General features: G+C 37.6%; 1 protein-coding gene across 1 annotated transcript in view; it reads left to right on the top strand.

The window, feature by feature from the left end:
• The window catches only part of C4H14orf39 (chromosome 4 C14orf39 homolog), a 34,613-nt gene extending 9,717 nt beyond the window's left edge, over positions 1–24,896 (top strand). The window contains exons 4-17 of the mRNA XM_030484127.1: positions 2,102–2,191; positions 7,109–7,296; positions 7,769–7,811; positions 8,208–8,334; positions 9,522–9,616; positions 15,183–15,322; positions 15,770–15,849; positions 17,883–17,968; positions 18,062–18,126; positions 19,242–19,309; positions 20,988–21,145; positions 21,678–21,813; positions 23,288–23,345; positions 24,465–24,896. Of these exons, the coding sequence (XP_030339987.1) occupies positions 2,102–2,191; positions 7,109–7,296; positions 7,769–7,811; positions 8,208–8,334; positions 9,522–9,616; positions 15,183–15,322; positions 15,770–15,849; positions 17,883–17,968; positions 18,062–18,126; positions 19,242–19,309; positions 20,988–21,145; positions 21,678–21,813; positions 23,288–23,345; positions 24,465–24,667 (1,537 nt within the window). The 3' untranslated portion in view covers positions 24,668–24,896. The remainder of the gene's footprint in view (positions 1–2,101; positions 2,192–7,108; positions 7,297–7,768; positions 7,812–8,207; positions 8,335–9,521; positions 9,617–15,182; positions 15,323–15,769; positions 15,850–17,882; positions 17,969–18,061; positions 18,127–19,241; positions 19,310–20,987; positions 21,146–21,677; positions 21,814–23,287; positions 23,346–24,464) is intronic.
• The last annotated feature ends 1,192 nt before the right edge of the window (positions 24,897–26,088 follow it).

Here is a 26,088-nt window from a genome sequence, read left to right as displayed (position 1 = left end):
AGAAGGGGAAGGTGGAAGACCCAGGGAACTACAGACCAGTCAGTCTCACCTCTGTGCCTGGCAAAATCTTGGAACAGTTTCTCCTGGAAAACATGCTAAGGCACATGAAAAACAACGAGGTGGTTGGTGACAGCCAACATGGCTTCACTAAGGGGAAATCCTGCCTGACCAATTTGGTGGCCTTCTGTGATGGAGCCACGGAACTGATGGACAGCGGCAGAGCAGTTGATGTCATCTACCTGGACTTGTGCAAAGCATTCGACACTGTCCCGCATGACATCCTTGTCTCTAAATTGGAGAGACATCAATTTGATAGATGGACCACTCGGTGGATAAAAAACTGGCTCGATGGCCGCACGCAAAGAGTTGTGGTAAATGGCTCGATGTCCAGTTGGAAACCTGTAACGAGTGGTGTCCCTCAGGGATCGGTGTTGGGACTGGTCCTGTTCAACATCTTTGTCGGTGACATGGACAGTGGGATTGAGTGCGCCCTCAGCAAGTTTGCCGATGACACCAAGCTGTGTGGTTCGGTTGATACGCTGGAGGGAAGGGATGCCATCCAGAGGGACCTTGACACGCTTGTGAGGTGGGCCGATGCCAACCTTATGAAGTTAAACCAAGCCAAGTGCAAGGTCCTACACCTGGGTCGGGGCAACCCCAGGCACTGCTACAGGCTGGGCAGAGAAGAGATTCAGAGCAGCCCTGCAGAAAAGGACTTGGGGGTGTTGGTTGACGAGAAGCTTAACATGAGCCAGCAGTGTGCGCTGGCAGCCCAGAAAGCCAACCGTATCCTGGGCTGCATCAAAAGAAGCGTGACCAGCAGGTCGAAGGAGGTGATCCTGCCCCTCTACTCTGCTCTTGTGAGACCCCACTTGGAGTACTGCGTACAGTTCTGGTGTCCTCAACATAAAAAGGACATGGAGCTGTTGGAGCGAGTCCAGAGGAGGGCCACGAAGATGATAAGAGGGCTGGAGCACCTCCCATATGAAGACAGGCTGAGAAAGTTGGGGCTGTTCAGCCTGGAGAAGAGAAGGCTGCGTGGTGACCTCATTGCAGCCTTCCAGTATCTGAAGGGGGTCTATAAGGATGCTGGGGAGGGACTCTTCCTTAGGGACTGTAGTGGTAGGACAAGGGGTAATGGGTTCAAACTTAAACAGAGGAAGTTTAGATTAGATATAAGGAAGAAGTTCTTTACAGTGAGGGTGGTGAAGCACTGGAATGGGTTGCCCAGGGAGGTTGTGGATGCTCCATCCCTGGCGGTGTTCAAGGCCAGGCTGGACAGAGCCTTGAGCCACATGGTTTAGGGCAAGGTGTCCCTGCCCATGGCAGGGGGGTTGGAACTAGATGATCTTAAGGTCCTTTCCAACCCTTACAATTCTATGATTCTATGATTCTATGAAAAGAACGTTACTTTATAGCAACTGAAGTGCAGTTCTCATCTGCCATTAATTTATCATTAACTATTAGCTGGAGTGTTTTCCTGTAGGGGCAGAATTTGAGTTCAGATCTGGTCAGTAGGAGGTAGTATGTGCACCTGTGGCTCCAAACTGCCACATCAATGCTCCCAGTGTGTGAGCTATTGTACTGAAAGACAGCATCTCTTTCTGGCTGCTTTCTGAGTAGGACTAGCAAATGGAGAAAATTCTGAGTTTGTGACTGCTGCTTGCATTTAGGTATGAGATAGGTGCTGGTGGTATTGATGAGAACAAAGCTGTGTGCATCTCCAATAAGATCAACATATCTAAAGGATTTACTGATGGTGCTGTTCTGAGTACCTAGTGTGTGGATGTGGATGCCTAGTTGCTTAGCATTAGGCTCCAGAAGTTTGTGAAGCTCACTCTATTTGTTCCTTAAAAAGTGCTTTATAATCTTTGTTCATCCTGTACGTATATATTCTTGAATTTGCAGCTTGAAAATCTTAAGAAAATAAATGTGTGAATGTAAAAACTTTCTAACTAAACCTGTTTATGTTTGGCTTTCAAAACATTAAGTAAATTATTCGTTCTCGTACACTAGATGAAGTAACCTGGTGTCTTCATTTCTGAATGGCTTTTTGTTGGGAAAGACCACTACCATGCTTTCTTTTTTACTTTTTTCACAGCTGGAAGCCCACCTATGCAATTCTTACCCAGCATGAAGAATATTTGAAAAGTGAACTTGAAGCTTTACAAGAAGCTACAGAAAATGAGAGGTATCTATGATCATATGAGATGAGGTTTCTATCCGTAGTACTTATTAACCAGTCCAGACTGATCAACAAAGATAGCACAGTCTGCATCAAAAAGTTGTTGTAAACTTTTCAGGATAATAGAAGTGACTAAGTAGTTAAAGGAATTTGTGGTTTACATTATTGTAAGGTCATATGATATATTGTAGTTCCCAATGGAATAGGATAAAATATGGGTTCAAAATATGGGTTCTTCAAATTCAATTGCTTCCCAAATGTCTATTATATTTTTTCAGAACATTGTTCAATTGCCTACAGTCTCAAGAAAAGCCCAAGAAATAAAGGCAATGAATGTTTCAGCTTTGGCAGAAATGTGAAATATCAGAGCATATTTACAAGAGCATACATAAGTTTTATCTATGAATGATTTTTTTTTTTTTTTTGCCATTATTATGGCATATCTTCATGTATACTGTGATTTCAGTAGTTTCAGGTATTCAGGTTTGGGAAGACTTTTTTAAAATACACAGGGTTTATGTTTTTTTTCAGAAACATCATTTAGCTGAACCTAAGCCTTTCAATTCATATATAGACTAAGTAAGATAACAATTAGAAGCATCCAGATAATTTTACGCTTTTCTTTGTGAATATGAATTGCATGTGATTATTAGAATATACTTGTATTATTTGTATGTTTGTGTATATTCTTCAAAATAACCACAAAGCATGCAAATTCAATAATAGGTTCAAAAAACTAGGAGAGTGGCTCAGGAAAGCCAGGTCTAAAACCATTTTAAGACCAGTTGTGGGTGAGATTCTAGTCAGTATTAGTTGCAGGTTCAAATCTGTTCGGTAAGTGGCATTGGCACTTCAGGTGTTTCATCTTCATTAATTAGATTCTGCATTTTAAAGAAATGATTAGGTGTGCAGTGCAGCTGCCTACATTCAATGGATTAAAGAACGGTCCCTAAAGACTTTCACTGCAATGTTCAAAATGTGTTGTGCCAAGTTAAGCCGCTGAAGTTCTATTTAACACTCAGGTTAAAATTCATCTTCATTTTACGGAGGTTGCTCACCTTCACTGATATGCTTGTGAAGGGGCAGAGGTTGTTTAGCCCTACGGTGAAAAAATATGGCATACCCACCTAGATATCTAAATACCAATTGAGAGGTGTAACTTTAGGTCATTTAAAAAGTTGGCTTTGATTCTTTTAGAAGTGTTCTTTTTGTCAGTTGTCCAAGACAGCAGAAATAGCATGATAGCCTTTAATTAACTCATTTATCTGTCATCTTCCTGTTCAGAGCTCTATATTTGGTGAAAAAGAAGGCTGAATTGGCTTTCTATGAGTATATGAATAAACCATTTTGGCTTTCACTAATTTGAGCTGACAACCCAAAGAAGCATTACTTTTAAATTGCTTCTTTAGATAACTGTCCTGGGTTCAGCTATAGCAGTCATTTTTCTCCTTCTTAGTAGCTGGTGCAGTGCTGTGTTTTTTAACTTTCAGCCTGGGAACAACGCTGATAACACCGATGTTTTTAGTTGTTGCTAAGTAATGTTTATTCCAACCAAGGACTTTCTCAGTCTCATGCTTTGCCAGGGAGGAGGGGAAGCCGGGAGGAAGCAGAGACAGGACACCTGACCCAAACTAGCCAAAGGGGTATTCCATACCACAGCACGTCATGCCCAGTATATAAACCGGGGGGAGTTACCCGGAAGGCCCAGATCACTGCTCGGGTCGGGCTGGGTATCGGTCGGCGGGTGGTGAGCAATTGTATCCTCTCCCCTTGTTATTTCACTAATCGTTATTATCATTGGTGGTAGCAGTAGTGGTTTTGTGTTATACCTTAGTTGCGGGACTGCTCTTATCTCAACCCGTGGGAGTTGCATTCTTCCCATTCTCCTCCCCATCCCTCCGGGAGCGGGGGGAGGAAGAAAGGGGGGGGGAGGAGTGAGCGAGCAGCTGTGTGGTTCTGAGTTACCGGCTGGGCTCAAACCACGACAATAACTAATTTCAACTCCAACAGGAAAGTGTTTGATCTGTTTTCCTGAGTTTAATTATAAGACATCATGACTGTAAATCATAAAGCAAATTTAATTCATGTAGTTTACAGAAGTGGTCTCTCAAATATAGTTGCTCTGTACCGAAGCAGTTGATGATATATCCAAATCAGCAAGATGTGCATTCAGCAAATTCTGAATATCATTTAAATTGGGAAGAAAAATAAGTACATTTAGAACTTTATGCACTGAATATGCTTTTTAGCCTGGCATTCGAGGTCCTACGGACAGACTGCGTTAAATGGGAAGATGTTTTAAAAAGATGAGCAGATCAGCTTGCATTTAATTAGGCACTTTTTTTTTTCATTATTATTGGTTTCAAGAACACATAAGAATGCTTTTGTGAACTGGAAATTCATCCTGAAAATAAGTGATACAAGAAAGGAAAGAGGAATGAATCACTATCCACATAATGTTCAGGGGTTTTGTGGGTGCTGACCTTTTCCCATTGTCATTAGATTAAGACTTTTTCTAATGACTTTAATGTGAACAGGGCTGAATTCTAAATAGCCTTTGTTTAACTGTGAGAACTGGAGGATGTGAATTAGCTAGGAAAATATTAAAAATGTTGATATTTTCTCAAGACATACCATATTATACTATACAATATGATACTATACTGTACCATACTGTACTATACTGTAGTGTACTATATATGGCCATAAATATCAATATGTGGAAAATACTATGAAGTCTGAGGATTAGTTTCAGAAGCTTGAAGCATAACTGCTACAACAAATTATTTTGCTTATTTATATTAAAAAAAATATTTGTAATGCTTTCTTAATTGTGTATTAGCAAGTTTATTTGTTGCTCAGTTATTGTTTGTAGAATCTATGAAATTAAATAGAAATGAATGTTTCCATCTTTCGTAACTGGGAAATTTTGTACACTATACACAAATATTCAGTAAATCAGTAAACTTAGATTCCCAAGACCATCTGTGTAGAAAAACAAACAGATTAAGGTAATTTTCTACATGAGTTTGGGAAGTGTCAATTCCTTGGTTTCATAGTGTTGATCTACAACTTCTTTCCCCTAAGCAAGTGTATTGAACTCAGTCAGTTTAACAGCAACTAGTGCCTGGAGTGTAGCTTTATGTGAAAATTAAGATCTTACTATTTTTTCCTGTGATTTTTGTTTTCTTTTTATAAGAGTAAAAGCTTCTACAATTGAATTTGGACACAATTTTTTTTGTCTTCCGTTGCCAGCGGGCAGCCAGGAGTGTCTACCTTTCAGGCATGCTGCATTTATATGATTAGTAGCAGTTTGAGGTAAAATGGGTTCTTTCAAGAGCAATATCGTATGTTTCACAAGCAGCGAGAGCTGTTCCTTAATGTAGGCTTTATTCATGGTGGAGGTAAACAGGTGGGTCTCTGGCTTTAGTTGCTATTGATAAAGGAAGTCCTGGCTAACATACAGGTGTACTAATAACTTCATATTTTAAAATTTGCCTCTCTATTGTTCACATAACTTTTTTTCTAGAGGATGAAACTCTGAGAATTTCACCTCTGTGATTTTATATTGGTATATTCTAGTATCAAGTAACTTTGTGTAATATTTCTTTCTCAGTTGAATGAGTAGTCTGTGTGAATGATGCATGCTGGATGTCTGTATCTGTGATATCTTATAAACATGTGCCATCTGCATAAATGCTCACCATCAAAGTCTTACTATATATTTTGCAGATGCCTAAATTTATTTATTTTTTCAAGAATAAGGAGCACAGAATACCAACATTCTAAAACTCATCATCTTTTGATTTCATTTTAAGCAGTTATTAAGCTTTTGCTTTCAATTGCAAAGATACTTTTTTTTACTTGAAATTACCTGTAGTAGAAGTTACACCTAGCAGCATTATTGGCGTAATAAGAGACTCATCCCAATGTGATAGCTGAATATTATCTGCCATTAGCAATCTATCCTGTAAATTCCTCACCTGAGTGAGAAAACCTGGGGGGGAAGTCTTTTCCAGTGTAGTCACTGTCATTAATTTAACCCAAGAAAGTGGCTGTTCTATGCAACAGCACTTTTCTTTCGAAACATAATATTGATCAGTATTCATCTTCATGAGTTACATCCTATTACTTGTTACAGCATTTGTTTTTATAGTACAATTATTTCAACAGCCCATTTAAAGTTTTAAAAACTGTCATGAACATCAGTTGGTGCTACCCACTTCTGTAATTTGCAGCTATGTACTCACATGATGTCAGTGAAATTATATTAGTGTAACAGGATTTTAGAGGGCAGTCCTACAAGAAGCTGAGCATTCTGGTTCTTTGCCAATTAAACATTGAAGTATTTGCTTAACCTTAAGCATGAATTGTCCTATTGTTTTAGTGTGACTTACGTGTGTGTTTAAGGCTTCCCTGCATCACACACAGATTACTCAGCATCTCCTTGGGGGCAGCTCTTAGTCCAGTGATGCTTCAGGCTGCTCTAAATACGGATGCTAGGCCAAATTCTTTTACTGTAAGTTTGATGTAGCTTCACCGAAACCAGTGGAGTTGTGCCAATATATACAAACAGAGAACTTGGCTTGCAGTGAGTTTCATGGTAATTACAGAGGGAAAAAACATTTTCATCTGCCAGGCTGCCTTTGAATATGGTATGGTCTACATTCCTTTCAGAACAATGAGGTTTGACTGTTTTCTACATCATGAGTGTATACTTTGTTACATACAGTACAGTCTTCCTTGGAAAAAAGCTGGGAGAGAAAAAATAGAGCCAAATAATGGTTTATTAAACATAATCCAACTTTTTTCCAGGACAGGAGCAAGCCTGGTTGAGCTGATGCCATAAATAATTTTTTTTTTGTTTCCTTACAATGTCTTCATGTGAAAAAGAAAATAATTAAATGACATGTATTTTCATAGGAAAATGTATGAGGATTACATAACCCAGTATAAAGAGATTTTAAAGCAACAGCGTCAAAAATATGCAGAAACTGCTCTTGCACAGAAGTATTACCAAAAAAAGAAAGAACTTGAAGAAATCCAAAACAGAGTCTTGAAACAGTCTGCGAAATATAAATTAAAAGAAGACACTTGCTTGGATGTTCTGGGTACTACTATTATCAATGCTTTTACAGTAGAGCTTATTGGTAGTGCACTGCATATTAAAAGTGCTGTACAGAAATCCTCTGATGAATTTTCCACAGTTAATAAAAAGACTTTGCTTTTGTTACACCATTTTTAGGAAAAAAAAAATCTGTAGCAAACTGAGACTTTGAACAAGAATTTAGAGTATGCATACTAATATTCGTTCCTCCAAGCCATGAATGTGGCGGGGAGAGGTTTGCCATTGAGCTTCTTGGGGTAAACAAGTCCTAAAATTACTTTAGAACTAGCCTCTCAACATTTTAAATTTATTTTTTATGGTTTTATTTTTTTAGTGCTGTTTTTAATGGCATTAGTCTCTGTAGACTGCTATTTCTGTTATGTATATTAAGTGCTCCTGATCTATTAATTTCTTGTATCTGTAAAGAAAATTAGATCAGTATATTAATGATCCGAAATGAAATTTTATTTCTGCAGAGCCTGTTCCTTTTAAATCCGTAAATGACTGGGCTTTACAGATGTATCCTTGATTTATAGTGTTTATGCAATTTGCAGGGAAGAAAGTTTATGTTTACATTTCACACTTTCTTATTGGGAAGTAAAGTAATTATTTATATATTTATGTTTAGAGTGGCCGCATTAGCATTTCTCTGTGAGAAAACGGAAGGCGAAATAATACTCTTCAGTGTAAGTTTATGGGATCATTTTGAGGAAAGAAAATAAGATTTCATTTAATGACATATCTGTCAAAATGCTTTGTTAAGGAGGAGAAGCCTAATTGACATTAGATTTGTAGATTTGTCAGAGCTTTCTGCACCTCCAGCATTCGTGCTTATGGCACAGAGGGGTCAGGGATCTGATAGTATTGCTTGCTTGAAAAAAGTAATGTGGCAGTTTATATTCCGTAACATGGAAGTGCTTCTTCGAGGCGAAAGACACAGGAAATGTTAAAGCTTGCTGCAGTTGCTACACAAGAATCCATTGAACTACAAAAAGAAGCTGAGGAATTAGAAAGGAAGATCAATTATTTAAAAAAGGTAAGTGCATTTTAATTTTATTTTGTATAAACACGTGTTATACATGTAGTTATATATATTACAGTTCTATTTTCTGAAACATAAAAGAAGTAGTGTATTTTCAAGCACGCATACCAACAGGATGATTCCAGTCTTAGTCATTATGTTTCTGTAGTGTCACACGTTTTCTTAAACAAGAGCAGTCAATGAAAGTATAGGCTCTTCAAGCTTGTTTTCTATTGACCTCAGTTTACACCATAATTTCTGTCAAGGCAGTGTGTCATGGTGACTTTCGTGCTAGCTCGAGGGCCAGAGAACACACTTCAAAATACATTAGTGCCAATCCTTAGTGAGCCCCAGCACTCAAGCTTTCACAGGTCCTAGTGGTTTTTAAGGTGGTGTTAATAGGAATGCGTTTAACTAAATAGGCTTTACAGTAAGGAATGTGTAAATTTCTTCCCCCTTTTCCCCCAAATAAATGTATGGGTAAAAAATACCCCAAGGTAAAACTGGCTGATTTTAGACAGGGGATCAATACAGTTCCACTGACTAGGAGAAGCACTGATTCCAAAGGGATGGTGTTCCAAAAAAAAGACTTTGTCAGGACAGCATTTTGACCCATTCCTCTGCTAGGAGGTGAAGGTCTTTCCTAAGCCTCAGTAGCCCAGTAGGCCAATCTTTTAAAGAGTTTGGTAAGTTTTACACTATTGTATATGGACCTTTTCACCTCTCTGGACCAGGTGATCAAGGACTCCATTGACTGCTGTGTCAGCCGTGTTCATTTCAGCCAGCCTTGTGATGATAGAAGCATATCATGCACAGGAGTTGTTTTCTATTTATATTTTGTGATACTTTTTGACACTCATAGTTATAGACTAAAGTTCCTAATGTGGTATGTGCTGTATAAGCATACAGTAAGAAGAGATGTGGTTAATTTGTTTCTAACTAAGAAGGAGACCATGTAAGGAGCTCCTTGGTCCGAATAGGTATGTAGAGACTGTGCTCAAAAACTCCTGTGTTTATTCCAGTTGTTCCAACAAAAAATATTGCCTCTCTTTAACGTTGAGCTGCTAATTTCCTCAGACCATCTTGGCTACAAAATCTCTACTGCTGTGCACTGACTCATCCAGTTTAGAAAACATTTGCAGAATGTAGCTGTAACTTCATGATTTTTTTATTTTTGTTTTTATGTTATTTGTTCTTTATCTTTTAAGACATTTGTAAAGGCTACAGAAGATCAAAATAATTCCAAAATGGTTGAAGGAAAAAATCAGAAAAGTCTAGAGAAGCCAGAGAAGCTTAAAGAAAGGTACATTTACAAATTATTTTTTTCTCTTGCTTACCTGCAGAGTACTATCTCAGCATTTGCACAAAGACTGCCACAAAATGCAAAACTGTTGCTAAATCATGACTGGCAAGCTTCTCTAACCCTGGCCATGTGATTTTATTATGTAATTTTACAAGTTTTTTATATTTTGGGGTTAAGATGGTGATGAATTTGAAGTCTTGGAAGCTGAATGTATCTGGAAACATTCAAAAGTATTTTGTATAAACCTTTGCTCCTCAAAGCTACTGCTGATAGATCTATGCGAATAGTTTTGCAGGTTTTGAATACAACTACAGTGACTGTGCAATCAGAGATAAAACACATTAATAAATGCATATTTGGGGAAAAAACTCAGGCTTCCACATATCATAGAATCATAGAATAGTTAGGGTTGGAAAGGGCCTTAAGATCATCTAGTTCCAACCCCCCTACCATGGGCAGAGGCACCTTGAACTAAACCATGTCACCCGAGACTCCATCCAGCCTGGTCTTGAACACTGCTGGGGATGGAGCATTCACAGCTTCCTTGGGCAACCCATTCCAGTGCTTCACCACCCTCACAGTAAAGAACTTCTTCCTTATATCTAACCTGAACTTCCCCGTTTAAGTTTAAACCCGTTACCCTTGTCCTATCACTACAGTCCCTAAGGAAGAGTCCCTCCCCAGCATCCTTATAGACCCCCTTCAGATACTGGAAGGCTGCAATGAGGTCTCCACGCAGCCTTCTCTTCTCCAGGCTGAACAGCCCCAACTTTCTCAGCCTGTCTTCATACGGGAGGTGCTCCAGCCCTCTTATCATCCTTGTGGCCCTCCTCTGGGCTTGCTCCAACAGCTCCATGTCCTTTTTATGTTGAGGACACTAGAACTGTACGCAGTTCTCCAAGTGAGGTCTCATGAGAGCAGAGTAGAGGGGCAGGATCACCTCCTTCGACCTGCTGGTCACGCTTCTTTTGATGCAGCCCAGGATACGGTTGGCTTTCTGGGCTGTGAGCGCACACTGCCGGCTCATGTTAAGCTTCTCATCAACCAACACCCCCAAGTCCTTCTCTGCAGGGCTGCTCTGAATCTCTTCTCCGCCCATTTGTCTTCAGCTCTGAACTACTTAAGAAATGTAACTCTTTATTTAGTTCTTAAAAGAACTAAAAGAACTTGGTTTTTGTTTAAAAAACAAGCATGAGTGAAAGTTTCATAGACAAGATTAATGGTGTAGTAAATTACTCAGTAGCCATTTACAGCTGGGACTCACTTTAGTTTGAGCTCCATTACAATGACTGAAGATCACCCTCAGAACTATCTTGCACTTACCTGTAGTCCTTGTGAATGTTGAAACATCATGGTTAGAGATGATGCTTTTAGACCAAAATCCTTTTTAAACTGAAAACTTGGACTTTGTCCAAGTGATTTTACATTTTGGTGTGCTTGAAAAAGAAGCTTTTTAGGGCTTTAAAAAGAGATTTAGTGGTGCATATCCAAAGAAATGTGTAATTTTAATAATTCCTAAGATCCTTTCCACAGTGGCATTTTAGGTCTAATATCTGATTATAGACCTATGAATTATTACGATTTTTTTTTTTTTTTTGGTGTTTTAAATCTTTACACTTGTTCTATCTTCTTACATATGCTTTTTGTAATGGGCAAGACCGCAGAAATATAGGGAAGCAAGAAATCCACATGGTTTTAAGACTAGGTAAAAAAAGAGATGGGAAGCACTCTGAATTTTCAAAGAAACTCACTTATGTTGAGTCTGCAGAAAGCAAAATACCAATTAAACTTATTATAAGAGGCAGAGAGCTATGCTCTGCACATGGAGGCATAAGAAATGCTCAGTCACGCTCCTCATGCAAAGGAATTCGTAGGGTTCCTCATTCAAAGGAATTCAGGTATTGCTAGACCTGCCATTGTACATTTAACTCCGTGTCATGGAGCCTTCACAATGCTTGTACCTTCACCTGAAGTTGTGTCTTGATTGCATACAAGTAGATCTTTCTGATGCTCTTACTGAAGCAGTAATTCCATGGATTGAATTATGGTTAGAAGATGATGTAAACATTTTACACTATCCTAACTCACATTGCCTTTTAACCTCCACATTTGCATTTATGTGATGTAGCATATGGTATTAGACCTAACCTGATTATTAATTAGTATGTTTTTTCCTAGGGTAAATTTTAAAGCTTATTTATGTCAAAGATATCCACAACATCAAGGCTTGTAGAAAATTACGTTAAAATTTTTATTAAAATCGCTATTTGGCGTTAGTGTATTCTAAAAAGAAGTCTTCCCTAGAAAGCACAGAAGTGTCTGATAAAGTAGCTACTGGTGTTAAAAATAGGTGTACTATGAATCTGTGATTATAAACACTGTGAAAAAAACCACAAACAGAAAATATGCTAAGATAATGAGTCATATGAATTAAAACATTTGCAGACTCAAGGCAATGTACGAAATTATAACAGCAGAATATGGGTACCAAAGGCACTAGTCTCTTGTGAGCTGCTCTGCAGTCACTACAGAGTTACTACTGAGCAGAGAGAGCTTTCTGAAGGAAAAGGAGATATCTTCATCTTCTGCCACAAAAGAAGAAGAAAAAAAGAGTTGTCCTGTGAATCTCCATTAACTGATGCAGACTAGCGTGAAGAGAAACCAGCAGTATCAAAGGAAAGAACAAAGCAGAGCAATGAAAGCACTGAGCAGAGCAATGTACAAATGAATACCCATGAAATGCTTTAGAGGGCTGCAAGACAAGAAACCAACTTGCAAGTTAATTAATAGCTGCTGGTGTAGATGTTCTCCTTTGGGCATGAGGATGGTAGTGGTAACTGATCTTTTAAAAGGCTTGGAGCATTTTAGTTTGAATCATTGCTGTCCAGCTAGTCATTGATTAGGTTGACTGCAAAATGCAGATTCCTCTTCTCATACCAGTTGTTTTCTCTGATTAGCGGGCTTTCATAATTCACCAGTTAAGTATCATTATTACAATCTCCAGGTCGAGAGTTCTCATCAATCAGCACATAGGAGTCAACTTTTTTGAAGCCCGGGTCTTGATTTCTCAATTAGAGATTATATTTATTATAAAGGTTGACATCTTGAACTGTGCTTTGATATATATCACACTCATTCTCTCTGCTTTTGTAAAAATTTTGGGAGACCTTTAATGCCATTATTTCATAATTTTGTTGGATTTTTTTCTCCTCCTCTCCCCCATATGATTATGTATTAATTCCACCTCTGAATGACTAAAGTATCTTGTATTCCAAGTAAGAGATTTTTTCTAAAACTTGTAAGGGTGTTCCATGTCGGATTATTGCACTTCCTTTAGGATCTTTGCATTACAAGTGATTAGCTTTTACTGATCAAAATAAAAACTTTGTAATATAATCTTGGAAAAATACTTACAAAGATCTTTCTGGGCCTCTACATGTAAACATATGTGAAGAATGAACTCTGTGCAGACCACAGCCTCATAGGCAGTTATTAATTACTAGTTATGGCAGCTAGTTATTAAAAGTCCTGCTTCCCAAAGGACTTGCTGGCATGCGCCTGATGAGAATACTGATCATGGCTTCAGTAGGGAGTCCTGGTAAATGCCACAGGAACAACTGTGATTCTTCAGATGTATAATTAAATACACTTGATTCCTATAGTGAATATGAAGATGTAAATCTTTGGGCTTCGTTATGCTATGAAGAAGAACCTGCTGCTAGGGAAATGGGATTTTATTTTGATTTAGGAATATCTTGTTTTTTTCTTTGCACTCTGGTAAAAAAGGTGTTATCTATTTTGCAGCATGTTTCAAGATAAAGATTTCTTATCTACTCAGATGTCTACTAACAATGAAGTAACAAAAGAAGACAAATTATCTGTCTTGTTACTGCAGTTTGGACTATTTTGAGCTTCAGTATGCAGTTTGATTTTTCTTTCAATGTCAGAGAAGATGCACATGGGGTTTTTTGGTAGTGTTTTTTTGGGGAAAAGGAAGCAGGTGTATTGGGTATGCATAAAGTTTAACTGCAGGCTTTTTTGGAAGGTTTTTTTACTAAAAAAATACGTATGTTAAAAGCTTCTAAGTTGTGTTTGTAACTGCCATTGATAGATTCTTCTGAATAGATACGCATTGCAAAAGAAAGCTTTGTTTCAGGGAGACTTGTCTGCTAGGCTCTACAGAAGCACATGGAAACTGACTCTGGGCACTTTTATAAACACTATTTGGCATCCTGAGTTCTGTAAAAAAAGTGGTTTATGGCAGTCTAACTCATGGCCTCAGCAGCAGCAGCCTTGTTCAATTCAGTATTGAATGAAAATTGTGGAAAAGTGGCCAAACAAGCTGTTTTGAAGACAATGAAGCAGTTTTAGTGGGATTCTGCGTGTAGCTCAGTTTTCATTTCTCTCTGTTTTTGTCCTCTCTGCATCTGAATTTGAAGATACACCAGCCATATATACATCTTATTTCCTCTAGTACTCATTCTTGACACAGGTAATATCTGTAATTACTGTAACTGAAGGAAATACAGACTTTTTTTAAAAAGTTTTCATTATTTCTGTTTTGTTTTACTTTTATTGATGTATTAGTGGTATATGGTTTATATAGTTTGTTAGGTCTCAGTCAAGCACAGCACTAGGTGTATATGTAACTTTACGGGTGAAGATAGTCTCTTTCATCAGAGTTATTTGACTGAGGTGTATTCATGGTTTTATGTGATCACAGTTGTGCATGTATATTAGTTGAATATGTTAGTAGGTCCATATATATTAACCAGGGTTTCTAGTTTGGTATTTTTATAGTACTGTTGCTAATTTGACTCCACACTACCTTATAAAGTGCATCCTACCTTTTGTCATATTTTTATTTATGGAAAATCTCAGTAAGAACAAAAAGACTTAATTCTTTGTTTGTTCTGAATAGTATTGTTCAGTCCGCTATAAACTAGATGTTGTAGCTAGAAGCACAGAGGCGCAAAGCAGGAATGCCAGAGAGAAAATAAAGTAGAACTCATTATTTTTAAAAATGGCCAATGTTCCTGTGCCAAATAGCCACTTTACTCCTCATTGTTCTGCTAACCTTTGTTTTTCTACACTGCAAAAGGCTATTTACCCCACACAGATAATTACCCCACAAGTGAAAACACTTGCTGCAGTTTTTTCTTTTGTGTGTGCGTAGTTTGTGTATTCCAGACAATCTCAGAGAGAGAAAAATTGGTTTAAAATGCGAAAATGTGATTTCAGATCTACAATAAAGAAGTACTTGATCAAAGTGTAAAATCCCAAACTACTAGTACTTTTCTTTGATACTAACAAAATTTAAGTCAGCAATGTTTGGTTTATTACTACTTTTCTTCTTCTTTCAGTGATATTCTCTCTCTGATAGTATTTAAAGAAAACTTCATTTTTTTATCAACTGTTGGAGCTGCAAGAGGTAGAACCTCCCTGGCAGCATGCATCTCCCTTGAAAACTCCACTTATTTGAAGCAGTTATATTTTATGACTTCCTTTCTTTTGCAACTATTAACTTTTTTTTTTGTTTTTGTTTTTTTTGTTTTATTTAATTTAGGATGTTTGAAGACAGGGAACATCCATCTTTGCTGAATGAGAAACATCAACTGTATAAACCATTACATGTCGCATGCATTCCTCGGAAACTAGTGCAGTCTGTGCAGAGCATTAGATTCTCAATGCAGCGAACAGAAAGAGGTGCAGTGTGTTTAATGATGTTTTCTGTGAGGGATTTGATATTATTTTTGTATAAATGAATGGAAACCATGATAACATATACCTAGTGAACGCTCCTATTGTGACAGCTGAAGCCACGCTTTCAATGGAAGTTGGGTACTTACTAGTCTTTCTGTCCTGAAAATCCTGTGTCCGATTCCTCTTTTACTATGCAAAGAGTAAAGTAACATGACAGGTATGGCTGATGCATACTCTCAGAAAAATCTGAAACATGCCTTTAGCACTGTTTGTATAAATACAGTAAATGTTAACTGAGAATTATTTGCAGTAAATTGATACTTTCATATTTTGTGATAATTTTCTTTTGGCTCTCTGTTAACAGGAAAATGTGTAAGCTTTGTTCCCAACAACACCATGCTTTGGAAACTTAATCCTATTGACAATACTAAGTAATATTTGTTAATTTAGGGAGAGAAGAAAAAGAAAAACCTATGGGACTTCCAGTGGCCATTAGCAGTTCCTCCAGCCTTGCAGAAAATTCATCACAGGTATGCTGCTCTCCCACTGGTAATAACATGAGATTATATAATCTGTTATAGTGCTGTTATATCGTACATTAAATTTATTAACACTGTAACCACGATGCTAATCTTGGTAATCTGCTATTACCTGGTATTGTAATGAAAAATATTTCTTTTGTGTCTTTTCATTCTGAAAATAAGTGTGTTCTTACAAAGTGCAACTGGTAGTCATAATAAGCATTCTAATGTCAAACTTGAGGTGACCCCTCTATCCAATTAGTTTTGTATGATAGCTTTTAAAATTTAAAATAGCCTTTGTAGATTCGCTTGGTTGTATGTAGCAAATTTTTGGAATTCTAAAGGAGGAACATAATCTTTTATTAATGATTAATCATCAGCCATCTACTCCATAATGAAGGATTTCATAAAGGACTAAATGTGCAGGATGCTATATGCAGGAATGCCTACAGTTAACAGCTCAGTTCTGAGGTTTAAACAGAAACAAAAGTCTGGACCAAGAGAAGTAAAACCACGAGCAGCATTGTTTATACACTTGAGGAGTCCACAACGACATTTTCCATTTCTCACCCATAAACAAGTAGTTCCTGCGGTACTTTCTTGAACACGTGCAGCATATTGCAGCTTAGTATCTTAAATATACAAACACAGTAAACCAATCTGCAAACAAGTTGGAGGAACAACTGGCACAGTTATGAAAACCACTAATAAAATCCAGTTAAGTGCAAGAACAGTCATAGGATTGTTGTCGTATAAAAGGAGTAAAGTAAGGTAAGGCCATAGGAGATAAATAGTTTGCAACTGTGTTTGCTGTGAGAAGCTTGGGGAAGTTTCTATGCCAAAACCTTTCTTTTCAAGGGACATCTCACTGGATCTATTTAAAACCAAATTTTAATGAACAATAAAAATAGTCAAGTGAAAAATCAACAGAACCACTTGTGATTTTGTTAAGATTTTCAGGGTAACTGAAAGATGAAGTGAATGAATCAATAAATAGTTTAGAGTGAAGCCTGTGGTAGAAGCAGCAGCTGTCTTAAGATAAAACAACATGAAGGGCAATGGCTAGACTGAGTGGAACAAGACCAGAAGAAATTTCAAGCAATTCTGATTTGTGACTGGCTGAGAGAATTGGACATGATGAGGATGATGGAAGGACTGTTGCCAGGGTAATCCAGAGGTGACTATGGGGAATCTGGGACCTAGAATTGCACTTAAGAGAATAGTGGGAAGTAGTAAGTCAAGGTTAAGGGAACTTCCAGAAAGGGTGATGGCAACAAGGAAAAGAAGATGGAGTCTGAGGAAGATAAAAAGATTAGGAGTGTTGCAATGCTTCAGAAAAGGTGTGCTGTAAACTACAGGAGTTGAGTGGCAGACGGTTTCTGCATAACCAGCCCTTTTGTCCTCCACCCTGTACTGAATTCAATTTGATACATTTTACAAATTAAAATAAACCAGAACTAGCAGCTCCCTGTGAAATAATGTATTATTTGATGCTGAGGCATAGATTCCTAGTGCCACTCTGTCCTCAAGGCACAAATACATGCCTCACATAAGAGTTAGGGCTTCTGATCTGATGAAAATCTGTAAGGCAGGGGTATTTCCATGGTTTTTTTGCAATTTTTTACTTCACACAGGAGACACATTCACTGATGTGCACACTCACTTTGGCCTGCAGAGGTGGAGACAGGCCTGGCTCCAGCCCTTTCTGTGTTGTCAAGCAGGAGAAACCTGGCTGCAGTAGTACAAAACCTGGATGAAGCTTGTAAATTGCATAATATTATTTGTGCAACAGAACAGTTAATTATTCACATCTAGTTATCAGTGCTGTGAATGAGACTTTATAAAAATTGCAGGAGTGGTTTTGCATATCATACTGTTAAAATGAAGGTAAAGCAAAGATAGGCAAAAAGTTTTTTATGTTGACTAACTCCTAAACTGTGGTTAAAAGAAGGGATTTCCATAGTCTAAGGAGAAATCAGAGTGATGTTGTTGAAGCAACAATTTCATATGCTGCCTCATTTGAATTTTTTACTATGTTTTAGATGGTTACTGACACTGCAGGCACTAATAACCCACAAATTGCCCAAGTTCCAGCAATAGCAAGCTCACAAAACCAAATGCAATTCAGGTAACTTTTCTTTAATAAAGTAGTTTTCATTCTTGAGATTGAGGTTTATGGATATAATCCATATTTAGTCAAGCATTAATTTTTGTGTTTTAGGCTGGTAATTCCTCCAAAGCAGATGACTTCCAATCAACAGTTGGAGAGTGAAAATGCAGTAATAGGTAAAGTATCATTTTTTTGATAGATGTACTGTTACTGTATGCTGGAGCACATCATTATAAAAGAAAAAAATCTAAGGGCCAAATTTTCATTCTGGTATTAAGTGGGCCACCATTTTTATTCCTCTTCCACCTTGCTTATTTAGTTCAAACTTTGAGTATAGCAGATAGTCAGTGTCCTAATTTAAACAAGAGACTGAACTGCTCAGTAATGTGGGATTCATTCTTCATTGACCATTCCTAATGAAAGGAAATTTCCAGCATCTCTTGTAAATCCATGCTCTAGTCTCAAATTACTTGGGTAAGATGAAATCCAGTCTGAAAATCTGCCCAGAAGGCATGAGAAAATGCAAAGAAAAAGGATATAATTAACTCAGTAATGTAGGATTATTAAGGATTAAAATTAACTTGAGAAATACATACAGAATGCTTACAGGAACAAACCAGGGAACCAGAGTAGTTACAAATACACCTATAGTTTCTGAAATCACAAAGCACTGAGCTTCATTTTAAATATTTTTTTTTTCTAATTATACTGCCAATTTAGATACATGTCAAAAATTATAGTCTTTTTTTTTTTTTTAATTTTAGTAATGGGGTCCTAATTATATGTCCTGAAACACAGGATCTTAACCCGCAGTGCCTGAAATGTTGCGTGGTCTGAAGCTTAGAGCAGAAAGTCTGATAACATTCTTTTCTTATCTTGGCTTTTGCCCAGTTCTTTAAGATACACTTCACCTGTGTCATGTGGATGTGCTTTTTATATTGTTTCCACCTGGTTTCCATTGTCTGGTTTTAACACTCTCAGAGGGCAATAGCTGGATTAGACAACCATAGCACTCTCAGGGAACAACAGCTAGGTTTGAAGAACATACCAAACCATATGAAGCAGCCTAAGCATGCTTCAGTGGTAGTAAGTGGCAGAACAAGAGGTAACTGTCATGGACATAGCCATAAAGTGGCTTATTATGAAAACTACAGTTGTAACACTTCCTTACCAGTAGCAATGCCAAGTTAGTGAACCTTTCTGAAGGATTGTTTCCCAGAACATAATTTTTATTTATCCATTTAAAATGCTGCTGTTATTATTATTACAAGCAGTGCTGATTTTTGTATAGCAAACCAAGAGGCCAAATGTGATGAAGAAGCAGAAGATGAACCAAAGGATTATTCTTATATACCTCAAGTAAGCAAAGCATTTCTTACGTAGTAAGTAATTATTTTATGTAGAACAGTCAAAGTATCTTGACATATTTGAATCTATTGGCAAGAGGCAAGTCTCAGAAAAGGTGACTCATTATAAAGCACCCAGCAGGTGAGAAGCCAATTAGTGCCCTCTAATTACTAATATAGCGATCATTGCTCTTGATCATGTCAGTGTTCTGTGGAGTTTTGTGCTACCTTAACAACAGACTATTTAGGATGACTATCCTGTGCACATCGTGGTTTTTGTATAAATGGGTGCACATCCTTTTTTTATCAGTGCAAGCTGATGAAAGATTTTTTTTAAAAAATGTTTGCATTTGAAACTCATTTCTCCCACAAAACTATAGTAAATAGGCTCTGTGCTGGCTACAGAGCCTGTATGGCTCCATTGCAGCTGCTTTTACAAGCTGTGCCTGAACGTGAGATCAGGCTCGCCACACCATATTGTTCAAGCCAGTTGTCTGTACAGCTTGCATATGTAGGTGATATCAAGATGTGGTTCAACACGGGCCAGCAGCTAAGCACCACACAGCCACTTGCTCACTTCCCCCACAGTGAGGTGGGGAAGAGAATCAGAAGGGTAAAAGTGCAAAATGTTGTGGGTTGAGATAAATAAGAGTCTAATTGGTATAGCAAAAGCTGTGCATGCTAGCAAAACAAAATAAGGAATTCATTCACTACATCCCATCTACAGGAGGTTATTTAGCCATTTCCAGGAATGTAGGGCTTCATCACATGTAATGGTTACATGGGAAGAGAGATGCTGTAACTCCAAGCATCCCCCACTTTCTCCTTCTTCCCTGCAGCTTTTAGTGCTGAGCACAACGTCTTCTGGTGTGCAATATCCCTTTGGTCAGTTGGGGTCAGCTGTCCCAGTTGTGTCCCCTCCCAATTTCTTTCGCACCCCCAGCCTAATCACTGGTGGGGCAGCATGGGAAGCAGAAAAGGCTTTGACATTGTGTGAGCACTGTGCAGCAATAACTAAAACATCGCTGTATTATACACACTGGTTTCAACACAAATCCAATATAGCACCATAAAAGCTATGAACTCTCTGCCAAAACCTGTACTCAAGATCAAGTTTGAGATACTACTCATCTTCTGGTTGGCTCACTATGGGCTGATGTCTGCAGGCAGCTGATGGAGAAGAGTGTCTTTAAAACAATATTGAGTCTGGTGGAAATTGCTCCACATAATCCAAGTGTATATTTTCATTTAACGTTTTCTGAGAAAGAGGAAATATCTCAGTCAACTGAAATATATTTTGATGGTGGTATTCCTTTTTTTCACTAGGGAGTCTCAAGAGGATTCCAGTGTGACTTTTAAGCAATATGTGAAGACATACTTTAGAGTTAAATAGTTCTTTTATTCAAAATCAGTGTTTTTAGTCAGTTCACAAGTTTATTTTTTTGGATGAAAATTTTCATATATAGTTTCATTCACAAAAAGTCCATTTTAAATTAGAAAAATTCAGGTTACAGTTTTAAGTATGATGAATATGTCATTGTGAGCATTTTATTAACATCCTTTTATTTTTCATGAGAATAAAAATAACTAACCCTAAAATATATAATAAATATATTTACAGGTAAATGGACTAATGATATTTTGGGAAATTTTAGATGCTGTAAACATTATTGTATATTTCTTTTTAATAGGACATAAACACAAATTTTAAGTCAAATGAAGATAATCCTGACACAGCAGAAGAAAGTTCACAACATTTTTTAGGAGCACCTGGAACACCTGAGTTTGTTGGAACGCCTGACTCAAAGGGGAAGAAAACCCAGTTCTCTAAACTACCTTCGTTTGACTTGTATGAGTTCAACTTTTATTCTGATTTTGAGCAAAGTGATATCTATTGCATAAGCATTTCTGCTGTTTTTGAAAGATACTATAGAAAGACTTTTTTAGAAAGCTCTTCTGAAAATACTATTTTTTTTTCCCCTGAGTTATGCTAGGTAATTTATTAGTTTTTCTTCTGACAATACCATTGCCACTTGAAGCTGTTTAGAAAGAGTGAGACACTGCTTAGAAATATAGAGACACAGGTTCTTTGTAGCTCCTTTGTTAAAATCGTTGTCTTTTCCTGCAGTAGTATTTGTTACACCAACTTCTATCTTTAAACAGGCTTTTTTGGTAAAAGGGTAGGGAATTGGTAAGAACACCACCTCACTTTGCTTTAAAGAGTTTTGTTACCCATTCTGTGTTGCAAGAAGCAATTATTAATGGAAGCTATGGGAATCTAAAAAAGTGACAAAGCAGAAAAAGAAAAAATAAACTAAAAAAAGCCATCTATGCTACTTTTAAAAACTATTAAGGTAGTTTCTTTCTTTCTTTCTTTGCAGCATTCACAATTTAGGTTCTGAAGAAGGAACACCAAAATCTCCTGCCTTCTTTTCTCTCATGAACTTTACCCAGAAGTCACCTGGCTTTAATTTATTTGGTTCTTCTGTGTTTGGGGCAGAAAATTCATCTGATGAGGTAAAAATAAGTACTTGAGAATATTAAATTTTCACAAAGCAAAATCTGCTAAGAAAACAACATTGACAATTAATGAGATTTTTCAGACTGGTTATCTTTGTAGCAAATAATTTTTTACTAGCTTGCTTAATTTTTACATTTGATACCCTTTGAAAATGCTTATCTACTTTCCTGGGGACCCCCCTATGGTGACTTCTGATCAAGTGTGAATCTTTCCCATATTGTCAAGATTGGATCTTGTGCAAATATACAGGTGACTAGATTCACAAAATGCTTCTGGTTTAGTGTTACAATGCAAAACTTCAGGTACCCTAGCAGAATTCACGACCCACGTGCCTATCCTGTGTGGTTTTGTCTTGCTGAAGTGGGGAATCAGGCACTTAAAATTTTATTCTCCCATTTTTCACAAAATGTAGGATACTGAGAAAAGGAAGAAAGGACAATCTATTAGGGGTATTGAAGAGCAAATCTGGATTAGCCGTACTTAAATAGAGGAGATAAGTAGGCAGTGAATTGGAACGGGCAGCAGAATACAGGTCTTTTTCTTTGCAGGTTCCCTAACTACAGTGTTCTAGAGTAATTTTTACCATTCTGGGCTAATAGATTATAGGGTATTCAGGATAGATGTGTGTCAGTGCATAGTGTGGTTGTTAGGTAGCACTGCTGGCAATGTAGATTCAAACTCATTATGCGAATAGGGGATTTGAACCCAAGTATCTCCTATTTCAGTGGGTGTGCTCAGTCTTGAGGTTACTAGCTAAAAGCTGGAGGAAGGAAGAATGAAAGTACTGTTTTATGTTGTGTTTGGCAAGATACATGTTGTTGATGTCTCCTAGCATCAGCTCTGGGTAGGAGAGAAAACCCTGGTGAGCAGCTTGTAAATTGTTTAGGAATGAGGTTAGGTATTAAGCCACCTCGTGCTGTAAGAACCCATGTTATTTTGTGCCTGCTCAGTGGCAGAAACCAAGAATTTACCAGCCTGTAGCAGTCATGTAGGATTCTTTGAAGTTAGGTGGGAGTTTTGAAGGAATTAAGTATCTATTATAAATGTATCTTAAGAACTCTTCTCCAGAGGGATGAGTACTCTTTCTGGCAATATCAGGTTCTACTCACTAGGCATTAATTAGGTTGTTGCTTAGAAGTTTTCTAAAATGTTACAGAATTAAATAATTTTGAATCTTTTTGGTTTAAAAAACAGCAGTAAGCCAGATCAGGTATGGGTCTGTTCTCAATCTGATGACTTCCAGAAGAATGGAGACTGTGTGTTTGTAGATGTAAGCAAACATCATGAAACCTAACTCTTTAAACTTTAGGGTTGGATATATACATTTAAATGCAGATTTTGTGAAGGCTGCTAACATTCAGTGGGACAGTGTCTTTCTCATGGAAGGCAAATGAACTTGCTACATATCAGTATTAGAGTTTATCTTTTGTCTTTCTCGTTTGTTAAATACAATGGCTGTTTATATTTCAGACAGAGGAAGGTTATTCTGTGGGAAACTTGAACCTTCTGTCCCCACAAAAAGATATTGGTAAGTGTGAGACTCGGATGTGCAGCTGTCTTCTGCTTATGTGACTGACAAGCTTGTCATCCTGCTTAGTAGGGCACCTTTGGTTGTCTAAAAGGCTGTTCAGTTGTGATACTATAGTTCAGTGGATTACTGTGTTTGTTTGTGTTTTGACTAGCTTAAATCTTTCCCTGCCTGTTTGGCTTCAAATGTGTGAGATGTCATGAACAAAAGAGGTATGAGAAAGAAAGAAATAGGGATAGTGTTAGGTGTGTTTGAAGCAAACTGAGAAGACCTGCAATGGAGAAGATATATTTAAATGTCAAAGCTTTTTCGATGATTAAAAAAACTCTTCTTTTAATGTAAAAAGCTACAGTACTTGGTAAATACAACTTAAGACTACCACCTTAGTATTGGAAGGAGTTCATATGTTGGTTATTTTTCCTCCCTCAAATAAAATTTCCATTTGATTAGAGAAATCTTGATAGTAAACGAACTTGCATAGTTTCAACTGTTGGAGGTACACAATGTAAAAATAGCACAAGTAAGAGAGAAGAGAATCAGACTTAATGAACAGTACGTTCCACTCATACTAAGGGAACCCCACACACTTACACATTCTGGGTGAAACCCTGGCTTTACTGAAATGAAAAACCACTTTTTTGTGGTATCAGTAGGATCAAACCTTACTCTTGATAAAACTTATTTTCTGAAGGGAACTGTAATCTGCTCTCTTTTTTGAGGTGCTGCAAGTTCAAAGCTACTTTTTTTGAAGTGGGTGAATATAAGGTTGTATGCATATATAACTGTTGTAGAGAAAAGGGTATGAATTTTGTGTTGCTAAATATAAAAGTTGCGTGGTTTTCAGTCAGTAGCTTTGTTTCTCGAAGTATTTCAGAGGTTGATTGCATTGTTCTCTAGAGAAGAAGGAATCTGCAAAAGTGTACTTCACACTTAATTCTATGTGGATTCTAATAATGCCCTCCAAGGAGAACCATTTCTAGTGCAGAAATAAACACACAACTGTAGGGTGATACTCAGTGGGATGCTCGGAGTACAATATTGTTAAAGGAACATATGCTGAATGCAGTATTGTTTCAGTAAGATTCAATCTGCTAATAAATATAATGTGTATTCCTATAGGAAGCTTGTTTGGGAAATCAGAAAGTGAGGAGGCATTTGCCTTCCCCTTCCCCTCAGAATCAACTTCTCATGTGTTTGGAGATGGAAAAGATGACTTCAGTTTTCCATTTGCATTTGGACAGGATCAGAGATCATCACAGTCTCCTCCTGTGAAAGGTTTTCATTCTTCCTTACAAAATACAAAGCCATTTACATTCTTCTGAATACCTTTGACTTCCTTTTAAATTCTTTTCCTACTTAGCCTTGACAAATGTTTTCAGTTTCTAAAGTTAAAGTACAAAGCATTTCATCTTCCCCTTTCATTTCATGCAAGACTACATTATTCCAATTGCTGCAAAAGCATGTGTATGTTCATCAAGCACACATGCTTTGAGATGCAGCTTTTATTTTTCTTATTTCGTAAATATGTTGTTTTCATAAAATGTTAAGATACACTTCTGTTAAATTGGCACTTATGAGTAGCAGAAATATCGTTTTACAGTAGTGTGTTGAGTTAATTCAATATCTGAGAGAGCATCTAAACTTCTAGATGAGTACATTCAGCCTCTGATGTAAACCAAATAACTTGTGTTAGAGTAACTGTTTATTGTAGCAGTAAAATCTGAATGTGAGTTAAAGACGATGTTCTCAAATTAGCTGTTATACACAGAATATTTATAAAATTTTTGAAATAAACATTTCTGTTAATTTTGTGGAAGTGTTGTTGGTATTTCTTCTTATCTGAACTGACATAATGTTGCAGTTATAATACTCAACATTTCAACTTTTTCTAACTTGAAACACTGAGAGCAAGTTCCTTCCTCTCTATCTAGTATCTTTCAAAACAAACAAAAAGGTAGTTTTTGCCAAACTCCTAGATGCCATAGGGCTATTTTTGTGGAGCCCAACTGTCTGTGCCGAGACATGTGTGAAAGTTGGATTTTATTTTTTTTACTTGAGAGGGATTCAGGAAGTTTCAGTGAAGTGCTGGTGAGATCCAGCTAATAGTAAATGGGATGCATAGATTTGGTGGACTTCATGCTCTCCAAATGTGGGTTTCCATGTTAATCTATTTTAAAGAGCTTTTCTAATCTACTGCACACCTCATAATCTGAAAAACATTAGCTAGAGGCAAGTTTGAGAGCCTATTCATGTTATTTGGGATACACTACTGGCAAATGCTCTGACAGCATTTAGAAAGCTGGAAAGGTTAAGTTTGTTTGCTCAGTTACTCCATAACTGAATCTTCCTTTCCTGTCTCCTGATGAATTCTGTCATCCACATTCTGACATTACAGTCCAATAGTCAAGGCTTCTGATTGAAGTGGGAGAAAACATAGAATCACAGAATGATTTGTTTGGAAGGGACCTTAGAGATCCTCTAGTTCCACTCCCCTGCCACAGGGGCCTGCCCAACCTGACCTTGAACACTTCCAGGGATGGGGCATCCACAGCTTCTCTGGTTAACCTGTGCCAGTGTCTCAGCATGGGGTCCTCTCTCCACAGGACCACAGGTCCTGCTGGGAACCTGCTCCAGCGTGGGCTTCCCATGAAGTCACAGCCTCCTTTGGGCATCCTCCTGCTCTGGTGTGGGGTCCTCCCCAGGCTGTAGGTGGATGTCTGTGGACCTCCACGGGCTGCAGGGG

The sequence above is a fragment of the Strigops habroptila genome, chromosome 4, assembly GCF_004027225.2.
Source record: "Strigops habroptila isolate Jane chromosome 4, bStrHab1.2.pri, whole genome shotgun sequence".
NCBI classification, from domain to species: Eukaryota; Metazoa; Chordata; class Aves; order Psittaciformes; family Psittacidae; genus Strigops; species Strigops habroptila.
This window is presented reverse-complemented; position numbering and strand designations above follow the sequence as displayed.